Below are 26,571 nucleotides of genomic sequence, written 5' to 3' on the forward strand. Positions count from 1 at the left end.
AAGACCCCCATCAACTTCTTTTGCAAATACCCAAAGCTAATAGACCATCCCAGGACCTTAACGAACAGGGTACATTTCCATTGTTCACGCATCTGTTTCTTCTCCTCATGCGAAACTCTCTACACATTTAGGGTTATTCCATTCATCATCATCATCGCCCACAGATTCATCCTCAGAAGGGTCATTTTCAGCCACATCTACCTCACCCATACAATACTCCAACGGCGCCATCTACGCAAGGTATCCCGAAACGAAGTCTTGCGCCGACCACCATTCCATCTTCACCATCCTCCACAGGAAGATCACCATCTGTCACAGCTTGCTCACCTGAACCCTCTTTCAACTTCACCTTCTTTGAAGTATGGCAATACTTGCCAGAAGACTCAAACGGTAGCAATAGAGCGGGTCTCCCATCGCTAGTCAAAGTTACACCAGTGAAACCCATGATTGATAGCTAGTAGAGGAATAATCGTTATTTAACATATACATATAACAAACAGAAATCTTCCCCTTGTTGGGTAATTTTTTGCAAAACTTGGCAAAAGACGCCCACTTTTGACAAATGGTTAACTTACACACCTTTTTTTTTCTTTTCTTTTTCCAACACCCTTTAGACACAAACCCCCAGATTTCGAGCCTGGAGGGCTCACACTGTCCCCCGTTACAATGCTAGGGATTTCAAAATCACGTTCCAACTAAATGCTCTGATAAACCATTAGGAACCAAGGTCAGTGATAACAAAATACATAATCTATCATTTACTCAAAAGGGAAGCACCAGGTGCATATCTACAAAAGCAAATCTCCAGAAACAAAATCTGAATAGTAAAAGGGTTTGAAACAGAGTCAATGCAGCTGCACCTAATCATCTTAATCATCCTCATCTTCAGCAAAATACTTATCTTCTGCATCGAGGCTGACTTCCCTAAGCCAGTGATCATCCAAGGTCTCATCATCATCTATTTTTGAGTAATCCATGTGTTGATGGTCTTCCCCAGAAAGGAATTTTTGGTGCATGATGTAGGTAAATTGATTCATCATATCTTCCTTTTCTTCTTGGGATAAAGCTGCCTCCTCATTATGCTGACCTCTGGTTGGCTGGGCACCCCGTGTATTGTCAATCATCTGAATGCGATAAATGCAAATTACATTGCAGTTTAATAAAAACTACTTGATTGTAAAGTAAATTGCACTGTAATAATGCAATTATAGATGATGAGTGAAATTTCATTATATTTCTAGTTAACAATCTGCACAACATGATCTTATATATGACATTTATTAATAATGCAATCATAGATGATAAGTGAAATTATACTATCTTTCTAGTTAACTATCTGCACAACATGATCTTATAGATGAAATTTACAGATTAAACCATTGAAAGTACGCATTAAAATATTAGGCATTACATACTGAAAAAGTACTGTAGCAAACTAACACCAAGACCAGTTACACAACTTCACTAATTGGACAAGAAAAGCCCAACTTTTACATGTTTTTGCATTTTAAACCAAATGATTACTGTCCCAACCTTTTCAAGTTGAGTGTAATTTTAGCCAAATTTTAAACGCAATATATGAAATTCAATATTTGAATTTTATGTATACAAAAATTGAATTCCATATGTGATTTCAAAATTTTGATAAAATTTACCCAATTGAAAAGGTTAGGATAACAAATCCAAAATTGAAATGTTTGGATTAAAATGAAAAGAACAAGTAAACATTGGCCCTTCTTGTCCAATCGGCCTTTACTTTTCCATGATGAGAAGAATCCTCTTCATTTTGTCCGTATTAGATACAACTAATTTCAACTTTTGTTTCCTTCCTGGAGAAGAGGTAAATTTCCTTTATCAGTATTGTTCATAATGACTTAATAGTGTATGCTTCAAATTCTCATTAATGGCAGTCAAATTATCTCAACATCAACTCATCTGGGATTGACATGATTTATACTTTAGATTAATGGAACGCATACATACACATCTGAGTAAACAATTGAAATCCGGCTCTCATGACCAGAAAGAAAAACACAAACAGAAAAGCATCACCTCAAAGGTTATCTGCAAAGCCATTTTAGAAAAATGCAATTTTCATACAGCGGGAGGAAGTGCTAGAGGATTTATCCTTACATTAAAAAAATAAAAAATGATAATAAAAAAAAAAAGAATGAAATTGGCCTAGCTGAACTGAGATGAAAGCAAAATGATAAAAGCAGCAACCTTATAGATGGTTTCTAGTCATTCCATAACGAAACTTAGCACTAAGAGCCTTTCTGAGGCAATTGAATGTGATTAATCAAGATCTGAAGATTAAGAAATATCAGTCTCAATTGCCAAAAAGGGTCAAATTGATTTTCCTGACAGAGCTTTGATTATGCAACAGATACCATGATATGGTAGAAGTATATAGCAAAAGTAAGGATTAATTAATTCACAAAAGCACATAAAAGGGGGAAATCTACCTCAGTGGAGTGCACGCCACCAGGTACGGTCTTTGCTTCTTCCTCCTCGTCTTCTTCCTCTTCCTCTTCTTCTTCTTCTTCTACATCCTCTTCCTCCTCTTGTTGGTTCATTTCATTACCAACCCAATCCCTCTCAGCCACACCCAATCTCTGCTGCTCCGCCCTGATCTTAGAAACCAAAATAGCCTCCTCAGACCTCCTCATCAACGTCTCAGACCACCGCTCCCCTCGCCTCGCCATGCCTCTGGCACTCGGATCCTGAAACTTACCCACAAACTCGTGATGCAAATATGGCTCTCTCTCTCTCATAGCCTCCTCAGAGAAGTAGGTGCCGTCATGTATCAATCTATTCAAGTAAGCGAGCCTCCTGTTCTTAACCTTCACAGACCTGGATTTCAACTCATCGGAAGTTGGACTCACTTTGCTTCGAAGATTCTTGAGGTGCCAATTTATCTCGTAGTCATTGTTTAGCATATCGAATTCCCCAAGCTCTTCCCATGTCAGTTTTGCTCCATATCTCTCTGAAGTAGCAACATCAATCTAGTTAGCTCAATTCACCTCTTTGTTATAAAAGAAAAAGGTAACAAAATTTGCGAATTTCTTAATTCAATTTTCCTTCATTTTCTAGGCATCCAAATGGACATTTAGGGTTTTAAGGAGAGGATTTCACAGAGCTGCTATTTGAACAAAATAAAAATCAGAGAGAGAGAGACCGACCTAGGAAAACAGCGACGTCTTTGGAGAGGAGGTCGAGGAGAAGAGACTTGCGGTTGGAGGGATGAGTGGCGTTGGATTGAAGAGCGCGAGGGAAGTAGAGATTTTCCATCGCCGATAGCCTCTCTGTAATGCTCTCCATCGCTTCTTTCCTCACTGTTTTCTGCATTTTTTCTCTTTTTTCCGTTTGTCCTATCACCGTTGGGCTTTCTCTCCGTTCCATAACTTTTATGCTTTGCCAGTCTCGTTTGAGTCGGCGACGCCAAGCCGGCCGCTGAGGTCAGGTTTCAGTCGGTCCATGGGTCAGTTAATTTTCTTTTTTTGAAGGATAAAGGTACATTGAGCAAGCCCTCATTTGGACTGATGTTTTCCATGATTTCGTACTTTACTTATGGTATGGTTTTATACTGTACTGTACAATATTTGAAAAAATTGTATGTTTAACATGATTCTGTAATTATTTTTTATTTGATTTGATTGTATGAGATTGTTCTAAATGGTAATTAAATTACTCAAATATCTTTATTTTTTTTATGTAATTTCATCATTAATTCTTTACTTTTAATAATTTAATATATTTTTTATATTTATTTTAATTTATAAGACCTAAATTTTAAAAAAAAAAATTTAATGGCACCATAAATTTTAAAAACATCTGAAATATCTAAAAGTGAAATTAATACGAATTTATAATTGCAATCAGTAGATAACATGAATCTTTTATAATATTTTTAGATCAATTTAAATTGATATATTTTTTTAAGATAAAGAATATAATGTAAAGTTTAATTTTAAATTTTATAAACTGTATTATTATTATTATTATTATTATTATTATTAAATTATTGACTGTTAACAGTGAAATTAAATGGTAATTTGAAATTTTTTTGGCATTACTAAGATTCTAATATCATCTTAATTACATTTTTGAATAGTTTAAATGTGTCATAGGATATTTTAAAATTTTAGAATATCCTAAGGGTTTTTTGAGAAGTAAAAATATGTATTTGGCCTTATATTTATATTATATATTTCATCATCATCCTATCAATACATAAATAGTTAAGTCCATAATCGTTTTACATAACATAATAAATATAGAGTCTATAAAAAGAGTGTCATCCTCATAAGAGTCATAGATAATAGATAATGATATTGTTGAGATTGGATTGATGAAGTGATCGGAATGAGACTATACCGTGATTGATTACAGCGAAGAAAATGTAAGGTGGTGGTGAATGTTTACGACAATTACTCCGACACTCAAGTTAATATTTTGACGAGTAAAGAAAGTGTGAAGAATTGCTTAGAGCTTTCGCATTAGAGAATAGCATACATTTGTTTTTGTAGCGTACCTTTGTTTTTGTAATTCTTCTCCATTTATACTGAAAGAAATAAGGATGAATTTGATAATTTTATGATAATTCGGCAATAATGTGGTCGTTTGCTTGATAAAGAATATTGCTAGCTATTAGATGAAAATCCCACGATCACAAGCATAAGAAAGACATGACGGGCTATGTTTGATAACGGTAATTTTGTATTGAGTCTCACCTTTATTTAAGGAAAAGGCGAGTTTTTTGATAATAACTCGGGTATTAAGAGTCTTAAGTTATATGCTATTGTATTTTTATCCTTCTCAAGCTCCTGAAAATAAATGCAAAATCTGACAAATACCAAATAAACACCATATACAACTAATGCACTTGCTTCTAATATCACCTAATTTATTTGATTATTAGAATCATCCATTTACAATAAATAAAAAAAGTGAAAAATGACTATTTAGTCCTTACGGTATAGCAAAAAATCACTAGTTAATCCATTAATTTTGAAAAATATATTTAAAAAAAATACTAATTAGTCTTGTAATATAGAAAAACTCACTAGTTAATCCATTAATTTTAAAAAATATATTAAAAAAATATACTAATTAGTCTTGTAATACTTTCTACCAGGATATTTAATTAGCCGAGCTGAAGACATCATATTCTATGATAGTTTCTTATTTTTCCTTTAATTAATATATATAATTCATTGCTTTTTTTTTATTAAAAATTCGACAGAATTTTCTCTATAAATGAATCTAATTCCCTATGTGAATAGTAAAATCACACTTCTATAAATTCCAACCTTAACCCCCTAACTTCTTTCAATACCAACACAATTTCAATTGAAATCAAATACTTCATATACTCTCTCATTAATCTCAACATAAAACTTATACTAACAACCATGTATTTACATCAAAATTAAAATCTCCAAATACATCTAATTTACAATCATATACAACTTCATTTCTAAAACTTTATATACATATCATATTTTCAAAATCAACCTTAAACAAAATTTATAAAATATATCCAAAGATGACTAATAATATTGTAACTCTGGTTGGGTCAATGCAGATCTTGATCTATTACTCCTTGGAAATATAACCTGCATGGGAAAAAATAAATTCCTATGCACAATCGAGTAAATTATTTAAATCAATTACTAAATCTTATTCAATTAGCATCATATAATATGGAACTTTTAACATATAATTTAGAGTCAAATGCTTTACCATATTCTTTATACTAATTGGCACATTATGTGATAATTTTTCTTAAATCGATAGTTTAATTAATAATAAAAATATAACTTGAAAACTATAGCATATAGCATACTGTATTATTTAAGAATATTTTAAATATCTTTTTAAATCATTTGTCTGTAATAGAATTTTTAAACCTAAAATTTATTGAAAATTATCTTAATTTTTTTAAAAGTTAAATTAATAATACATGTTTTACTATCCACAAATTTAACAGACATTCATAATTAATTTCCAGCACATCTTTCACGAGGCTAACTTTGTGGCAGATTGTTTAGCAAAATCATCAGTTGGAGGCCCTCTTGGGATGCAAATTCTGGAAACGCCTTCTATGGAGTCTCATTACTACTTACAAGCTGATACTGTTGGAGTTATATGGTCTCGTGGCTTTACTTAAGGGCTTAATACCCTCCTTGCTATGGAAAAAAAAAACATGTACTTTGCATTCCAATTTATTTTGCATATTTAAGAGAAACATTATTCATATTTGAACAATATTTCCTTTCTCTTTTTTTTTAAAAAATTTTTGTAAGTTTTAACATTCCTCATATTCTTTTAAAATACTAAACTATATGAAATATTTATTTTAAGTTTATAAATGTGAGTAATCTATTTAGAAAAATCAATAATATCAAAAATATTTCTTTTAATTCAATATATAAATTGTATTATATCCATTATCAAGAAATTCCTTGTACAATGTACCAATTTCTTTAGACATGTTACTCTTTAATAATTTTTTTAATAATAATTCTATTATTTTTCACTCATTATAAATCTTTTAGTTTTGTCCCCGATAAATTTTAGCAAGATTGTAAAATTAGATAAGAGAAACTGTAGCTATAAGGTACCAAGTGTCGAAAACTATAGGGCTCAAAAGCCAAGATGGTAGGTCTTGAGAGCTTATACTGTAGGGTACCCTTACATCAAGTACTGAAATCCATATAACCCGTAGTGCAGTACTGTTAAATCTGTATATGACATGTCATACTCTTATACTAACTACGACTTCCACTAGATTTACTAGAATCAAGAATTACCATTTACTATTCTTCCCTTACTGAAAAATTTTTACTAAAATAGAAAATATAGGAAGAGAATCCCTTGGATGTATAGAAAAAAGAAATATGTATATATAAAAATTTCCTTATTTGTCCAATTTCTAATGAATCAAGATAACCATTCGTTCCGGTATAAATAGTCATTATCTTTTCCTCCACCGTGAGAGGAGCGGATTGGGATTGTTTGAGCAACTCGCGTAGGGGCTTCTTACTTCCCAAACAGATCCTCCTACATCTATATATAAACGCTGATTTATCAAGAATACATAAGAAAAGCACTTCGAATTGTTGATTCATCGCCAGAGATGTAAGCATGCTTACGATTTTCAATAACATATATTTTATTTTCAATTAAATGATAATACTGTAGCTCATGTATTTTATTTTTTTAAATATGTTTATTTATTTTATATTAAGTATGAAATGTATTATGTAAATTATATCATTTTATGTATATGCAAATTTCTATTGTATCCATCATTTGCATATATTTTTGAAATATTTAAATTATTTAAATACAATTGACTTTAAATATTTCGGTTATATATATTTCATTCTACATATATAAATGTAATTTTTCTTTCTTTTAACTTTATTAAAAATCTTTAAAGTATAAGATATACATTAATATAAATTTTACGCAATTTTTTTATTACTTCAACCATTATAACTTTGTTTATAATCTTATAAATATAATTGTTTATATATTGTTTACCTTAATCTCATTAAACCTATTAAATTTTAACTCTACCATTTGTCTCTTTAAAATTTTTGTTACTTATTATTTACTTTTTTTTTAATTTATATTTCTTTTCACCCAAAAAAACTATTATTATTATTTTTATACTTGTTTAGTAACAATAAAATTAATCATTTTTATCATTTAATAATAAAGTATTTACACTTAAATTTATAAATTATTTTAATTTTATAAATTTACATTTACACTTTTATAATTTTAATTAATTTCTATTTAACTCCTAATATTTACATTAAACATCATTTTTCACCGTATAAATTTATTAAATTCTCATACCATATTTAATACAATGAGTTGAATTTCATTCTACTTTTAAATTTGAATTCAATCCTTACAATCTTATTAAAATTTTTCATCTAATCCCCACTCAACATCTCATTCAATTTATCACTTAATTACTTTAACCTAACATCATAATTTACAATTTAATGATTTATAACTTTATACAAAATTTTTATTTAACTCAAAAGTTTCTTTTTCTATTATTTTTATTTATAAAGCTACTATTTATTTTCAATACTTTAACCTAGTCTCGTAATTTTTAATTTCTCCTTAAAATTTATGCTCTACTTCTCTTTTACCCTTCCAATTTATTTTCTTTTTTTATCCTAAAGTTTCACTTTAATATTTTTCTATAACATTTAACATTAAATAAAATATATCCAATTAAATATACTTCATTTTTATCTTAATAACTTTCATTTTAGCCCTTAAAATTTCAATTTGATCCCTCTACTTTTTTCATTGTACAAATCTCTTGTAAATCTCAAAATTTCAATTTAACATACATGTATTAAATTTCATTCTAATCCTTGACAATTTCAGCCAACTCCTCTTCTTTCATTCAAAATTTCATCTTAATCCTAAAGAATTACAATATGTTTATTTTAGTCCAAACAACTATTTTAACATGCAAAGTTTTAAGTAACTAGTAATTTATCTATATTACCTATATGTTCATGTTAAATTCTTTCTGAATATAGATTAATAAAATTTAATTTTATCTTGTTTATATATATTTGATTCAATAAAAATTATATCTATAATAAACTGAAAAAGCATTGATGTTTAACAGAAAAAAGAAAGGAAAAAAAAAAAAGAAAAGAAATTGTGGGCAGATTCCACAGGGATTCCATACTATTGTTATTTGAGCTTCTCTGTAAGGACTTGAAAATATAAAATTTTAAATTGTTAAATAATTTAAAACTACCTACTAAATCTGTACTATTATTAAAAATGTTCATATTAGTTGAAATTGAAATTTGTTAAAAAAATTTATCAGTTATATAATATTTTTGTAATATGAGTTGCTTAGCATAACTGAGATGATAGTTTAGAAAACATCTAACAAATTGCCATATGACAATGGCGTTGATCTCACACCCTTAATTATTTATTGATAATATACGTAGTAATTACATTAGTTCACCTATAACATCTTTTCTATTTTTGACCTTTGTGTATAGAATAATTACTCATAAATCCTAGTTCTTCTCAACTAATTAATTCAGTTCCAAAACCTAATTAATCAATTATTCTAACCAAGTAATTTAAATTCATAAGTAATGACAAGGAAAATAACCACTGAAACAAAATATTGTTTCGTCTTAATTTGTATATTAATTAATTCATTATTTATTAAGAATTCTAGAAATGAAAAACACAATTACAATTATCATCATCATCCCCAACACTTAATTTTTTTTTCTAAATAATATCAGAGAGAATATCATTACTCATTACAGAATGATCATCATCTCCAAACAGAAATTTATATTCTGCACGATACTTGTATTATCAACAATGTCAGCTCCATCATCAGCAGAGAAGTCTATAATAAACAAAATCATAGATTTCTTGATGCCATTAATAGAGGTGAGACTGACGAATAATGCAAGTTATGACATACCATTTATGTGTGAAACTAAAAATTATGATCAAAGTCTTCACATATTGAAGTCTGGACAACAAATTTCATGGTCTATTACTGACATTATGTTTCCACTGTCTTGGTGCTATCTTCATCTAAACGACACAAACCATGGAGTATTTTGGATTTATCAAGTTAGATTGGGTTGCAATAAGTGCAATTGGACCATTCAAGATGATGGTTTATTTCTTCTCAAAGATAATAACTTTAAAGAGCCACATTCTTTGTTTATTAATGGAGAATATTTTTAAACCATTGATATTATTTATTATGTTTCTTTAATTGTTCTATTTTGTTTGTCTTTTTTTTAAACTTCTATTAAATATTATTTATTAGTTAATTTTTTTATTCATTCAGTTTAATATGCAAGAATAGTTGAAAGAGAGTCGATATAACCTCTATTATCTATAGATTAACTTTAGATTATAATAATTGTTTATAGCAATCTAATAATTCCATAACGTATGAAATAAAAAAATAAATTAAAAAGAGGGGAGAAAAAAAATAAAAATCAACTCAATGTTTTATTTTTTTTTTAGTACATATAAAACAAATAAGTGAATTCTAATACTCTCTCCATCTCATAACCTTTGTTCCTCTTTCTTTTTTCGATTATTTTAAAATTATTGTCCACTTTTTTTTTTTACACTTAAGCTCTTTTTTCATGTTTTATGATGTTTGGGACACTCAAAAAATTTAGTCAATAAAAAATATTTTCCTAGTCAAAATAAAAAATGAGCCATTTTAAGGAAAATAACTTCATCTTTTAAAAAGAGTAAGTCATTTTTCACCCCTTGTTAAGACATCTATATATAAATTTATTAATAATTTTTATTTTTTAAATTAAAATTAGGTAATATTTTCTACGGAAAATATTTTTCAAGGAATGAAAAATATTTTACAAATACAAGTTATTTTCTGCAAACAAATGAAACCATAGTTAACATATAAATCGACTATTATAACCCTATTTAATTTTATCTTACTTAGTATTAGTTTGTTTCACAAAAAATATTTTTTATACAAATATTTTCTATATTTTCTAGCATTTGAAACATTCAAAAAATTTAGTTAACGAAAAATATTTTACTAGACAAAGAAAAAAGTACACCATTTTAAGGAAAATGACTTATTCTTTTGAAAAGTGAAAGTCATTTTTCATATCTCGAAATTCTTATTAAGAGTTCTATATATAAATTTGCTAATAAATTTTATTTTTTAAATTAAAATTAACTAATAAAAAATAAGTTATCTCATTAGAAAAATATTTTTTATTGAAAATATTTTTCATAAAAAATATTTCAATGACATTCCTTTCATCTTAACAGAGCAAGATGCAGGTCGCCTTCACGAAAAGTATCAGATTTCTCGGGAAACCTTACATGTCTTTGCTCCCTCCTCGAGTTTTCGCGTAGATGACTAAATCTCTACGGAGGATACCATTATAGTTTATGAAGAGGAGCTGAAGGTAGGTCTTCAGTTCCCCATAAACCCATTTTTCATTGAGGTCCTCTGATTTCACAAACTTTCAGTCGCCTAGCTATATTCCAACAGTTGGAGAATTCTGGTGGCCTTTCAGTTTTTTTGTTCTAATAACAACACCGAGCCGAGCGTGGCCCTCTTCTCTCAGCTGTATTGGTTGAGCACTCAAAGAAACGAGGAGTTCTAGTTTTTTAGTGGGAGGAAATGCAGATGATGTTTGACCGGATGCCTTCTTCACGAAATCGATGGAAGAACAAGTTTTTATCCTCCATCACTAGACGTTCGAGGGTTTTAGATGCCTCCGAACGAGTTAGAACATGTTGGAGGAATTGAGGAAGGATGGAGTTCAATCGTAAAGGGATGAGGATGAGGCTTTAGATTTTCTCTTGGCGATGACTAAGTCTCCACAGAAAATGGACATCACTAAGGTGGTGAGGAATGTTGTCTCATCCTTGTAGAGCCTTTTTCAAGTGAACTAGGCACAGGTTTCTCACCTTTCCAGCCTTTCCCGTCTTGGGGAAAGCACCTCTCCAGAAAGCGAGGAGGGTATTTTTCTTTTGTCTTCTCTTGTACTTCAAACTACCTTCCTTACTCACTTTTTGTTTTGTGCAGATATGGCTAGAAATAAGAGCCAGTTTGCTAAGGCGGCTCGTGCTGCCCGTAAGGGCAAAGTTATTACTGGGGCAACCAGCCCCTCCCAAACATGATCGCTGAACGAAACAAGTAATTATGCTTCCTCCTCTCCCCCCCACCTACAATAGAAGTATCGACTCATTCACAGCCTGAGTCTTCTATAATGGGTGCCTCTACATTTATCCTAGTTTTCGAGCCTTTTACTGTAGTCCCCACTTCTATTGAGCCCTTCCTGTGAACGTGCGGGTTGATTTCTCGTGGCCCCCTAGCATCCAATGCTTGGCACTAGCGCTAACCCAAACTCCCACTCTCATTGAAGATCCCAACTTTTCCGTCCTGTTAACTAAGAATGCTCTAAGGCTTGAGCATCGTCATCACCTGAACGAGGTTGAAAGGAACAAGCTATTTAACAATGTTATGCATTCTGCCCTAGAGAGTGCCCTTTGTGCCTATATAGCCAAAGAACGTAATAAGGTCCTGAGGTAGGAGTTTAGTGCGGGAGAAATGGACATAAGACACTTAGTAGAGGAATGCTCGAGGCTGAAGACTCGAGTGGACAAAGTAGAAAGCATAATGAAAGAGACCCTATAGTCGGTAGACAAACTCCAAGCAAACTTGGGTGAGGCCAACTGATCAAGCATAATTTAGGCACATTTTTAGTACTATTATTGATGCCAAATTATACATTTTCCAGCTAATTTTGTGCTTTTGATAATATTTTGCAGAGGAATATGAAAAATGAATATTGGTGAAAAATGGCATAAAAAGTATGAAAAGTTGATTTGACCGGAGCAATTTGGGCAAATCACCCTCAAGAATGACCAAGGAGGCTTCACAAGTTGATGGAAGCTAGAAGCTAAAACTCAAGATTTTGATGTGCCAAAATCAATTTACCCAAATCACTGGACAAATCGATTATCACAGAACAGAGAAGGGAAGAACAGCACAGACTCGCGACAAGGGCAAGCGATTTGCCCAAATCACTGGACAAATCAATCATTGCAGGAAAAAATGTGCAGAATGACAGGAAACACTAAAATTTGAATTTTAAGAGTTCTAACCCATCTCAAACACTCTGCACAAGAATTCCTTCACTCAAGAAAGTCTATTTAGGAAGAAACATAATCAAGGAAGGAATCAAAGACCAAGTCAAAAAGGAATTCCATCCAAGAAGGGGTTGTTTTCTAGGGTTTTCATTCGCCTATTTAAGGACAACATGAACCAGCCGAAGAAGGGAAGTCGCCCAACACCAGCAGATTGATCGCCCACATCAATTCGGCCTAGCTAGCTTTCTTTCTTGTTCTCTCTTCTCTTTTGTTTCTTGTTTGTAAAAAGCCATAAGTGGTTGAAAACATTAATTCTAGTTGAAGTTAGGAGAAATTTCAGTTTATTTATGAATTGAGAGATCTGAAACTCTATTGTCAATCTTTTATTTTTCAGTATTTATGCAACTTCATTCCTCATGTCATTATTGCCTTGCTGTTATGATCAATAGGGTCCATTGCTCTTAATTGCAAAGTAATATATTGTTAGTTTGAATATTTTAGGCCAGTAATTGCTTAGATTGTTCAAACATAAGTAACCATTAGTGTAAAAACTAAAAAGTTGCATAATCTAACTCAAGTTCACCACACGGTTGGTTAGTTAGAATTAGGTCCCTCTATTTCTTAAAGCAGTTAACAGTTGAAAAGTAAAAAATCCCAAGGATGTTCCTTGGCAACTTGTTAGCTAGTGGTTGATTAGCGACTATTTCCTAATTAATATAAACCTAAGGAGATATTTGGTTGTGAGGAGCGTCTTACACAACCAAAACTAATTTATTGAAACAAATAAAAGAATCAAAGTATTGATGATCAATTCCCAAACTGAAAATGGATCCTACACTTCAACTAGAGTCTTTTTATCATCGATTTATTCTTCTTTTAATCATTGCTTTCTTATATTGCTTTAGTTTTAATTTTATCATCAAAATTCCCCCTTACTTTAATTTTATTGTTGATTTGCCCAAGTTAGCATTTGGAAAATCATAGTGTCAATTTTTTGTGGATTCGAACTTATTACCACTATCTACAGTTCTTAATTGTTGATTATTAATAAGTTATTTTTGACGACTTCGACAACCACTATAAAAAATTGGCGCCGTTGCTGGGGAATTGATTTAACTAACGTATTTTCCTTTTATGACTAGAGCTGGCCGTAGAGAGGCTCTTCTTTCTGACCCAGAAATTGAATGTACCGTCAAGAGCTTGAGAAAACAAGCAACCAGGAGGAACCAAGCCTCGAAACCAACTTCATGTGCCATACAATCTGCTGCTCATACAATCTATTGCACAGATTGTTAGTGTATATGCCCTAGGCCATTATCTTGGACCTTTTTGTATGTCGTTTTGGTTTGTAGAAAGATAATATTTTGTTGTTGTATTTTATGATAAAGATTACAACCTATTTATATATAAAAGACGGTATCTAAATATGAAGAAAAATCAAGTTTATGATTATACAATCCCTAAGATTAAGGGACTAACCAATCTATCAATATTTACTTCCTATATTAATATATTTACTTCCTATAATCTATAACACTCCCCTTCAAGTTGGAGCATAAATGTTAATCATGTCCAACTTGTTACATATATAATCAACTTGTCCCATACAACTTAGTAGACACCGAATTTGTGAACCCAACTTCTTCCAATAATTGATGTACCCACAAAACTTCACAAACGGTTTTTGCCATGACTCGACATTCAAGTTCAGCACTAGAACGGGAGACCACATTTTCTCAGCTTGGTAAAACACCTTATACACATCATAAATACGAGAAATATTCCCTTTGCCAGAATATAGAAATTCTAAATACTCCATTAATTCTTTAACAAATTCAGAATGATTAATAAGACTAATCACCTTACTATGAATAAAATTTTGAATCCGTGAACAATACTCGATGACTCGTGAACAGTACCCAATGAATAATTCCCGTGAACAATAGCTGATGAACAGAGCCCTAAGTCTCCAAATGTTACCCTTTATGAGTAACCCAAATGAACAGAGCCCTAGGTCTCCAAATGTTACCTTTTATGAGTAACCCAAATGAACAGAGCCCTAGGTCTCCAAATGTTACTCTTTATGAGTAACCCAAATGAACAGAGCCCTAAGTCTCCAAGTGTTACCCTTTTATGGGTAACCCAAATGAACAGAGCCCTAAGTCTCCAAAAGTTACTCTTTATGAGTAATCCAAATGAATAGTATAAAAAAAAAGTCTCCACCCAACACCCAAACGAACCGCAAATCTGACAAGGGAGCTGCAAGGTGACTTTGGCATTATCTTTAGGTGAACAGTGAGAGACAAATATTATCCTAGATGGATAACACAAATGAACAGGAGTCCTGAGTCTCCAAAAATTTTAAGACTTGATGAGAGAGAAAAATAAATCTATACGAACCTGGCTCTGATACCATGTAGAAAGATAATATTTTGTTGTTGTATTTCATGATAAAGATTACAACCTATTTATATATAAAAGACGGTATCTAAACATGAAGGAAAATCAAGTTTATGATTATACAATCCCTAAGATTAAGGGACTAACCAATCTATCAATATTTACTTCCTATATTAATATATTTACTTCCTATAATCTATAACAGTTATTAATAAAAGAGGTTTTTATCATTATTATTTGTTTGCATATTACATAATAATGATTATCATCCCTGATTACTTGTTATTATATTGATAATAATAAAATATAGCTAGTATGATTATTGATTGATAATCATGAGATGATTATGTATATGTTGATATAATTCAATAATCATAGATACTTGTTAGAGAACAAAGTATTGGATGGATCCGCACTGAGATCACTACATGGGTTATTGTCATAAGTGAATCTCAAAGTAGTTATGTCTTAATCCTTTGACTTGAGATTGTCATAGTTTCCAACATGAGGACTATTATGTTTTGATATAACCAAACATTGTCTTTAATCGGATAATCATAAAGGTTATGATTGAGCATAATAGAAATTATGTAGAGGATAATGAACAATCAAGATAGGATTTGTCCCACTCTCTAAGAGAGATATCTTCTAGGCCCCTCGATAAGTGAGACTGAGAAATGCATGGCCGTGCTCAAATGAATTGATAGTGTGATCAATATCATTTGAATTTATCAGTCTACTTAGAGACCGAGAAATCATAAGTTTGAACATTATAAGTTTGACATTGACCATGATTTATGTTCAAACTAGATATCGTGTGACAAATGGATTAATTCATGTTCTATTTATTAGGATTTATCGGACTATTGATCCTCATGTTAGTTGGGTAGTCATAATATCTTGCTAGAGGCCACTTATGACTTATGGGCCTTGTGGGACTGGGCCTATTGCCAATTAATGTGAGTCTATTGGGTCACACACAAAAGAACGTTGTTGATGTGCTATGACATATTAATGGGCTAAAAGCCCAAAGCCCATTAATATAATTAATAATAATAAAGTGTTATTATTATTAATCATTAATATAATTAATATTAATAAAGTGCTATTATTATTAATATTAATTAATAATAATAAAGTGTTATTATTATTAATATTAATTAATAATAATAAAGTGTTATTATTATTAATTATTTATTATTATGAGATAATAATATTTAAAAGATCTGCAGTCTATCTGTAACTGTTACAGATAAAGGACTCTATCACATAAGATATTTGAGTATCTGTGAGATTATGATAGTGGGTTATAAACACAACTCCTTTTAGGAAAAGTAGTTGTGGGAAAAAACACAACTCCTTTTAGGAAAAGGAGTTGTGGGAAAAACAAAAGACTGAAACATATAAATACCCCTTCTACGAATTGTGGAAGATATATATATTTTTGAGAAAACTCAATCTAAAAAGCTGCAGATTGTGGAACACATAATCTATCTATCTTTGAGAGAGCTAGCACTCTAGAAGGATAGAAGACGTTCGTGTGGATACCATAGAGGGTGTTCGTTTGAAAAAGCAGCACCATCAGTCCAACATTGTATCTTCTCGACGAGATTAACAGGTTAGTCTCATATCCTTCTTGTGAATTAAATGAAGTACTCAGATTCTGGGAAAAGGAAATCCGAGATTTTTATTTTTTCGCTACGCAATTTTGGTTGCAATAATCTCGGAATTTCCCAACAGTGGTATCAGAGCCAACCTGTGCTTTTCCTTTAAATTAATTATGCCATGATTGATATTATATATGCGATATATGTTTATTAGAATGGCATGATAATTGTGGATGAATGATTGGATCATTTAGATAATTTTAATTTTTGTTAGAAAAATTAAATTAATAAAAAAAATTTAAAAAATAAAAAAAAATAGATTCACGATGAACAGTCATCGTGAACCCAGAATTTGGAAAGGACCATACCATCACATATGAAGGCCACAAGCGAGCACGCGATGGGAGGTGGTCATGTGTGTTGGCATGAGCCACTGCTGATGCATGCCCGAAGCAACGATGGAAAGTAGCCACTTCTGTGGCTGCTGAGCTCATCGTCAGACATGGTGGCGATTGCATGGGCTGCTGCTTAGTGAAGAAGCGGCAACTAGGGTTTCTTCCCGAGAAAGAAGATAATGCCCTAATTACAAATCTGCCCCTGGAAATAAAAAAAAATATTAATAAGAAAATAAATTTTAAATTATTTTCTTTTAGTCTTTAAATAAGATTTAAATGACTATATTTTATTATTTTGTCATATATTAGTATGAGATACTATGCATTATTGTCTATATATATATGTATGCATATAGGATGCTATAATATATATATGCAAGACAAAATAATTAAAATTAAAAGTTGAACCCTCACTCTAAAATTTTAAGTTTTAATGCCACCCATATATTAAATACCTATCAAGACTAAGATCACCAAAATGCAGGTTTTGCCAAAGCAAAGTGCTTAGGTTATCCTAGTAAGATAGGATGAGTAATAGTTACTCATTTATTTAATTTTGGTTGGGCTTAATTAGGCTATCAAAACGGTTTTGGGCCTAAGGCATTAGATGGGGTATAACATGCATTTGACATATGATGTCAACACCTCATAATTTAATAGTTACATTAGATGTAATTGGTAAGGAGTTACCTACCTAAATAACTTAATTCTAAGCATCATGCCAAAGCTGACTTAGAATTAGGTGAAATATGGATTTTAGCCCACTAAAATATTATTATTTTTGAGGGTTATATTTAAATTGGAGATTATTATCACCTCAATATTAATTTACTAAATTGATTATATTTGCATATTTTGTAGATCATTATGGTTGCTAATAACAATTCCACTTTATCACTGCGATCCATCCTTGAGAAGGATAAACTAAAAGAAAATAGGACTAATTTTATTGACTGGTTTAGAAACTTGAGAATTGTTCTCAAGCAAGAGAAAAAATCCTATGTGCTTGATGAAGCTATCCCAGAACCACCTCCTGCTGATGCTACTAATGCTGTTAAGAACAAGTATAAGAAGCATATGGATAATTCTAATGACATTGGATGTCTTATGTTGGCAACTATGTGCCCAGAACTTCAGAAGGATTTGGAGCACCTTGAGGCCTATGAGATGAGTGTCCATCTCAAACAGGCTTTCCAACATCAAGCTCGACAGGATAAGTATGAAACCACCCTTGCATTGCAGGATTGCAAAATCGCTGAAGGTGAATCAGTTAGTGCTCATGTTTTGAAGATGAAAGGCTACATTGATCACATTGCTAGGCTTGGCTATCCTCTGAGTTTAGAACTCTCTACGGATCTGATCCTACATTCTTTACCCAACAGTTTTTCTCAGTTTTTCATGAACTATAACATGAACAATATGGAGAAATCCATTCCTGAGCTGCATGGGATGCTAAAGACAGCTGAGGTAAATGTCAAGAAAAGGCCTACCCAAATTTTGAATGTCAATAAGGGTAAGCCCATGAAAAATAAGGGGAAGCCCATGAAAAATGAGGTGGTAATGGATCTAAGGAATGAGGCAAGCCTAAATGGCAACCTAAGGCAAAAGTTCCTAAGGAAATAGTTCCTAAGGAAGGAATATGCTTCCATTGCAAGGAACCAGGGCATTGGAAGAGAAATTGCAAACTCTATTTGGATGAGTGTAAGAAGAAGAAGAGTAGTGAGACTACGACTTCGGGCATTTATGTTATAGATATTAATTTATCTATTTCTACTTCATGGGTATTGGATACCGGATGTGGTTCTCACATTTGTACAAATGTGCAGGGTCTCAAAAGGAGTAAAAAACTGAAAAAGGGCGATGTGGACCTACGCGTAGGCAATGGAGTAAGAGTTGCTGCCTTAGCTGTAGGGACATATGAACTTGTGTTGCCCAATGGGTTTTTGTTAGTTTTGAACAATTGCTTTTATGTTCCTACTTTGAGTAGGAATATTATTTCAGTTTCTGTTTTGGACAATGAAGGTTTTTCATTTCTTATTAAGAATAAGAAATGCTCCATTAATAAAGACGATTTGCTTTATTGTATTGCAAATTCATATGATGGCCTTTATGTCCTTAATCTAGATGATTCTAGAGACAATAATATCTATAACATAAATTCTAAGAAAACTAAGCCAAATGAGTTAAACCCAACATATTTATGGCACTATCATCTTAGCCATATAAATGAGAATCGCATATCTAAGCTCTATAAAGATGGTTTATTAGATTCATTTGATTTTGAATCATTTGAAAATTGTGAATCTTGTTTTCTTGGTAAGATGACAAAGGACCCTTTTACTGGACAAGGTCAAAGGGCTTCAGACTTATTGGGTTTAATACATACAGATGTATGTGGCCCACTAAGCATTAGTGCCAGGGGAGGTTATTAGTACTTCATTACATTCACTGATGATTTCAGTAGGTATAGCTATATCTACCTAATGAAACATAAGCATGAATCTTTTAAAATGTTTAGAACATTTCAAAATGAAGTACAAAATCAACTTGGTAGAACTATTAAAGTGCTTCGATCTGATCGAGGTGGCGAATATTTGAGCCAAGAGTTTGATGAACATCTTAGAAATTGTGGAATTGTTTCACAATTGACTCCTCCAGGAACTCCACAATGGAATGGTGTTTCTGAAAGGAGAAATCGAACCTTATTAGATATAGTTCGATCTATGATGAGTCAAACAAATCTCCCTTTATCGTTTTGGGGTTATGCCTTGGAAACAGCTGCATTCATTTTAAACTGAGTACCATCGAAAGCAGTTGAAAAGACACCATATGAGTTATGGACTGGCAAAATGCCCAGTTTGTCTTTTCTTAAGATTTTGGGTTGTGAGGCTTATGTGAAACACCCAATTTCAGATAAGCTAGCTCTAAAATCTATCAAGTACAATTTTGTGGGGTATCCTAAGGAAACCAAAGGATACTATTTCTATATTCCCTCAGAGAACAAAGTGTTTGTTGCTCGAAATAGTACCTTTTTAGAAAAGGAATTTATCTCTCAGAGATTTAGTGGGAGTACAGTGCGACTTGAGGAAACTCAAGCACCATAAGAGAGCATTGAACCGCCAATAGAACCACTTCCAGAACCACAAACAGTTGTGGAAACTGAAAGGGTGACACAAGTCCCACGCAGATATGATAGGACACGTCATCAGCCTGAGAGATACGGATTTCTCATGACTGATAGTCGTGAACTTTTGCTTATTGATCAAGATGAGCCTACTACCTATCAAGAGGCTATGTCAAGTCCAGATTCCAAGAAATGGCTTTCTGCCATGAAATTTGAAATGCAATCCATGTATGACAATCGAGTTTGGTCATTAATTGATTCCCCTGAGGGTGTTAAGACCATTGGTTGCAAATGGGTTTTCAAGAAGAAAACTGACATGGATGGAAATGTGCATACCTACAAAGCAAGGCTTGTTGCAAAAAGTTTTAAACAGATTCATGGTATAGACTATGATGAGACCTTTTCGCCAATAGCAATGCTTAAGTCAGTTAGAATTCTCATTGCCATTGCTGTGTACTATGATTACGAGATATGGCAAATGGATGTCAAAACAGCTTTCCTTAATGGAAACTTGCTCGAAGATGTGTACATGACACAACCTGAGGGTTTTGTAATCCCTGAGAATTCTGGAAAGATTTGCAAGCTTCAAAGATCCAGTTATGGATTGAAGCAAGCTTCTCAGAGCTGGAATCTTCGTTTTGATGAGACAGTCAGGGACTTTGGATTCATAAAAAATAAAGATGAACCTTGTGTTTACAAGATGGTTAGTGGGAGTGCAATTGTGTTTCTAGTCCTATATGTGGATGACATATTACTCATTGGAAATGATATCCCTACCTTGCAAAAGGTTATGACTTGGTTAGAAAATTCTTTTTCAATGAAGGACTTAGGTGAGGCTGCATATATCCTTGGTATTAAGATCTATAGGGATAGATCCAAGAGGATAATCGATCTGAGTCAAAGTACTTATATTGACAAGGTGCTGAAAAGGTTCAGCATGCAAGATTCCAAAAGAGGATTCTTGCCCATGTCTCATGGTATTCATCTCAGCAAGAATCAATGTCCTAAGACATCTGATGAGTGAGAACGGATGAATAAGATTCCTTATGCTTCTGCTATTGGATTTATCATGTATGCCATGTTATGTACTAGACCAGACGTCTCATATGCCTTGAGCACAATAAGCAGATATCAGGCAGATCCCGGTGAAAGTCACTGGACAGCTGTTAAGAATATCCTAAAATGCCTTAGAAGGACTAAGGATGCATTCCTAGTTTATGGAGGTTTGGAAGACGAGCTAGTTGTAAGTGGTTACACAGATGCTAGTTTCCAAACCGACATAGATGACTTCAGATCGCAGTCAGGATTCATATTCACTTTAAATGGTGGAGCTGTTAGCTGGAAAAGTTCCAAGCAAAGCACTGTAGCAGATTCTACAACAGAAGCTGAGTATATAGCAGCATTAGATGCAGCTAAGGAGGCAGTCTGGTTGAAGAAATTCATCTTAGAGTTGGGAGTGGTTTCCAGCATTGCAAATCCTATGGACCTTTATTGTGATAACAATGGTGTCATAGCACAGGCAAAGGAGCCCAGATCACATCAGAGATCTAAACACATACTCAGGCGATATCACCTTATTCGAGAGATCATTGATAGAGGAGATATCAAAATATGCAAAGTAGACACAAATGACAACATTGCAGATCCACTGACCAAGCCTCTTTCACAGGTCAAGCATGATCAGCACACTAGGTCTATGGGTATTAGATACTTGTATGATTAGGTCTAGTGCAAGTGGGAGATTGTTAGTGTATATGCCCTAGGCCATTATCTTGGACCTTTTTGTATGTTGTTTTGGTTATTAATAAAAGAAGTTTTTATCATTATTATTTGTTTGCATGTTACATAATAATGATTATCATCCCTGGTTACTTATTATTATGTTGATAATAATAATATATAGCTAGTATGATTATTGATTGATAATCATGAGATGATTATGTATATGTTGATATAATTCAATAATCATAGATACTTGTTAGAGAACAAAGTATTGGATGGACCCGCACTGAGATCACTATATGGGTTATTGTCATAAGTAAATCTCAAAGTAGTTATGTCTTAATCTTTTGACTTGAGATTGTCATAGTTTCCAACATGAGGACTATTATGTTTTGACATAACCAAACATTGTCTTTTATCGGATAATCATAAAGGTTATGATTGAGCAAAATAGAAATTATGTAGAGGATAATGAACAATCAAGATAGGATTTGTCCCTCTCTCCGAGAGAGATATCTTCTGGGCCCCTCGATAAGTGAGACTGAGAAATGCATGGCCGTGCTCAAATGAATTGATAGTGTGATCAATATCATTTGAATTTATCAGTCTACTTAGAGATCGAGAAATCATAAGTTTGAACATTATAAGTTTGACATTGACCATGATTTATGTTCAAACTAGATGTCGTGTGACAAATGGATTAATTCATGTTTTATTTATTAGGCTTTATTGGACTATTGATCCTCATGTTAGTTGGGTAGTCATAATGTCTTGCTAGAGGCCATTTATGACTTATGGGCCTTGTGGGACTGGGCCTATTGCCAATTAATGTGAGCCTATTGGGTCACACACAAAAGAACGTTGTTGATGTGCTATGACATATTAATGGGCTAAAAGCCCAAAGCCCATTAATATAATTAATAATAATAAAATGTTATTATTATTAATCATTAATATAATTAATAATAATAAAGTGCTATTATAATTAATATTAATTAATAATAATAAAGTGCTATTATTATTATTATTAATTAATAATAATAAAGTATTATTATTAATTATTTATTATTATGAGATAATAATATTTAAAAGATCTGCAGTCTATCTGTAACTGTTACAGATAAAGGACTCTATCACATAAGATATTTGAGTATCTGTGAGATTATGATAGTGGGTTATGAACACAACTCATTTTAGGAAAAGTAGTTGTGGGAAAAACACAACTCCTTTTAGGAAAAAGAGTTGTAGGAAAAATAAAAGACTGAAACATATAAATACCCCTTCTACGAATTGTGGAAGATATATATATTTTTGAGAAAACTCAATCTAAAAATCTGCAGATTGTGGAGCACATAATCTATCTATCTTTGAGAGAGCTAGCACTCTAGAAGGATAGAAGACGTTCATGTGGATACCATAGAGGGTGTTCGTTTGAAAAAGCAGCACCATCAGTCCAACATTGTATCTTCTCAACGAGATTAATAGGTTAGTCTCATATCCTTCTTGTGAATTAAACGAAGCACTCGGACTCTGGGAAAAGAATATCCGAGATTTTTATTTTTCCGCTGCGCAATTTGAGTTGCAATAATCTCGGGATTTCCCAAAACAGGTCACTGAGGAAACTACTGTACCTGCAGCTGTACCTGTTATTGTACCTGCTGTTGAACGAGCACCAGAAGCCGAAATGCAAGCTGTTGCACTAAAAAATCAAGTACATGTTGAACTAGCTGCTGTCTACGCAGAAATTGAAGCTGAAAATACAGCAATAAGAGCTCCAATGCAATAAGAAAGTACACTTTGTGAGCTAGCCACACTTGTAGGTGATCAAGTACCCTTGTGCATCACCTATCCACCTTAGATAGCACCTTTCAAATTAAAAATAGGTTTGATACATCTCCTTCCCAAATTCAGAGGTTTGGAAAATAAGGACCCACATAAGCACTTAAAAGAATTTCATATCATATGCTCAACCATAAGACCTCAAGGTATTTCTAAAGAACATGTTAAACTTAGAGCCTTTCCTTTCTCCGTTTCCTTTCCCCCTTGATAACTTGGCCTGGCAAAAATTTTCCTTGTGGCCTAGATCCATGGGACCAATGCCCGAATAGTTTGGTAAGAATCGCCTTGTGACCTGGCTTGGCAAAAATTGACTTATGGCCATAATTCATGGGACCGACGCCTAAGTGGTCTGGCAAAGACCGCCTTGTGACCTAGCATGGCGAATATTTACCTTGTATCCTTGATTCATAGGACCAATGCCCAAGCGGTCTGGCAGGAGTCGCCTTGTGACTCGGCTTGGTGGGTATTTACCTTGTGGCCTTGATTCATAGGACCAATGCTCGAATGGTCTAGCGGGAATTGTCTTGTGATCTGGCCTGGCAAATACTTGTCTTGTGGCCTTGACTCATGGGACCAATGCCCAAGTGGTTTGGTGGAAATCGCTTTGTGACTTGGCTTGGCGAGTATTTGCCTTGTGGCTTTGCTTCATAGGACCAACGCTTAAATGGTCTGGCAGGAACCGCCTTGGCAAATATTTACCTTATGGCCTTGATTCATAGGACCATCATTCGAGTGGAACCACCTTATGACCTAAGAACATACCATATAAAAATACTTTGTTGACTTTATTATTAGAATAATATCCTTCATTTACATACGAGATTAAAACTAAATTGCATTTTAGTCCAAACAACTATTTTAACATGCAAAGTTTTAAGTCAAAGTAATTTCCATAATTTCCATAAGTAAATCTTATCTAAAAATTCAAATTTGACATATAGAAATGATAAAATTTTATTTTAGTCTCTGTCTTGAATTTTTTTTGCCAAATTACATATTGATACTAAAATTTTCATTTTTATCATTTTCTTTATTTATTCTAATTTTGAATATTTACTATAATTCAAGTACTATTTACTTTATTCAATTTCTCTAATATAACAAAAATTCTAATTAAACATAATTGAAAAATTAATGGTGATTTAAGAAAAATTGAGCAATAACTTTTTTTCTTCAAAATCTTTATACTTTCTTCTCTTCTTTTTCCTTCCTAAGCTCCCCTTTCTTTTTCTTTTAAATTTTTCAATTTTTCCTCATTTTTATTTTCATGAATCACAAGAAAATAAATCAAATAAATCTAATTTCTCCCTTAATAATTCTTGTAAATATCATAATAAATACTTATAAATTAAAATCTCCAACATACCTTTAAAATTTGTACACTTCACTATTCCCTCTTTAATCTTGAAATTTTTCTTCAATTTCTACTGCTTTCTTGAATGTTTACCTAGGAAAAGGGGTTGGGTGAAGTGAAGTTTTATTTGAGAGGAGAAAAAGAGAAATTTGGTGTAAGGAAAGGTGGAAATTGGTGGAGAAGTTTTCTCCTCTTTCCTTCGGCAAAGGAAAGAAGAAAAGCGAAAGAAAATGGGTTCTTCCGAAGCATTTTCTTCTTCTCTTTGTTTCTGTTTTTTTTTTCTTTTCCTTTTCCTTTTCCTTTTTTTTAAGGGCGAATTACCCTCGTGCCCCTAAATTATGACCTAATTAATCAAAATATTCTTGTACTTTTACAATTATATTAAAAAGTCCCTGCACTCTACTTCCGTCAATTAATAACCTGCACTCTACTTCCGTCAATTAATAAGAACTTTCGTCATATTTTGACCATTTTCCATTAGTCAATACAACTTAATATAGTTAATGTCGAGAGAATTGTTCTAAATAACAAATCTACCCTTAAAGACGTTTCTCTCCTGCAGCTCATCAAATAGTTCATGTGCTTGATGTGTAAGCCCTGTTTAACACACTGCACCCAACAAAGACACCATAAATTTGCCCAAACTTAACTGCAATCGCATGAGGGCAGTCCGGACGAGATGAGGGCAGTCCAATTGACGATAGAGCAAGTTGTGGTGAGTTGGAGGTGAGGTGGGCCGAGTTTGGAATACATGTAGATGAGGTGGTTGCTAAAAAAAAGAAGCATTGGAGATTGAAAGATCTTGATGGTCTAGGCATGGGAGGCTTGTCCAATGATGGAGGAGAGAGTTTTCATAGCAAATTCGAGAAGGGAGGCAAGTGAATTGGAAGTGATATAAGGCATGGTTATATAGTTGCAGTCATAGTTTGTCGTGGCAGCACCAAAAATTCATCTTAAAGCATATTGAACCTTGAGGAAGTGATCCTTCATTATGCCATTTGCATCCAATGGACCTATTCTCATTCATAGTTTTGTGGATTTTACTGCTAGAATGGTCAGAGATGTTAAGTGAAGAGTAACATAACAGAGAACTTACATTACCAAAATCTATGGGCCAAGTTTGATTTGGGAAATTGTAATATGGGGTTGGTTAAAATCAATTGCAGCAGATTTGTAGAGTGGTGTTAGGTAATATTAGAAATGGCTGCTTTCTCTATGGTAGGTTTTGATTTTGAAATTCCAGTGGGTTATTGCAGTTCTGCAGATTTATAGGACTTGATGGCTATTCCTCGTTACTTTCACCTATTGATGTTACTTGGCTTAACCGATCTTTAGAATGGTCAGTTCCAATTTTAGCATAGAATGAATATGAGTGTTGAATGAGGGAAAGAAGGGGGAGAAAGAAAAGGGTTTAGTCCTATAGAAGAGAGAGAGTGAAAGAGA

General features: G+C 32.7%; 1 protein-coding gene and 1 long non-coding RNA gene across 3 annotated transcripts; both read right to left on the reverse strand.

Annotated features, from left to right (window-relative positions):
- Positions 1 to 684: 684 nt before the first annotated feature.
- Positions 685 to 3,539, reverse strand: LOC110605534 (coiled-coil domain-containing protein 97). The gene is made up of 3 exons (XM_021744155.2): positions 3,183 to 3,539; positions 2,466 to 2,986; positions 685 to 1,124 (listed from the first exon to the last, which is right to left on the reverse strand). Exons 1-3 carry the CDS (start codon positions 3,400 to 3,402, stop codon positions 870 to 872), a joined length of 996 nt encoding a protein of 331 aa, XP_021599847.1. The 5' UTR covers positions 3,403 to 3,539; the 3' UTR covers positions 685 to 869.
- Positions 3,540 to 5,400: 1,861 nt separating this feature from the next.
- On the reverse strand, positions 5,401 to 26,571 carry LOC110604667. 2 transcript variants are annotated; one of them, XR_002486283.2, is made up of 3 exons: positions 25,141 to 25,440; positions 17,063 to 17,291; positions 5,401 to 5,618 (listed from the first exon to the last, which is right to left on the reverse strand). It is a non-coding gene; the product is annotated as an uncharacterized LOC110604667 (long non-coding RNA). The 2 variants fall into 2 exon arrangements; XR_002486282.2 differs by lacking the exon at positions 17,063 to 17,291 and having other exon boundaries at positions 25,141 to 26,571.

The sequence above is a fragment of the Manihot esculenta genome, chromosome 17 (genome assembly GCF_001659605.2).
Source record: "Manihot esculenta cultivar AM560-2 chromosome 17, M.esculenta_v8, whole genome shotgun sequence".
Lineage (NCBI taxonomy): Eukaryota > Viridiplantae > Streptophyta > Magnoliopsida > Malpighiales > Euphorbiaceae > Manihot > Manihot esculenta.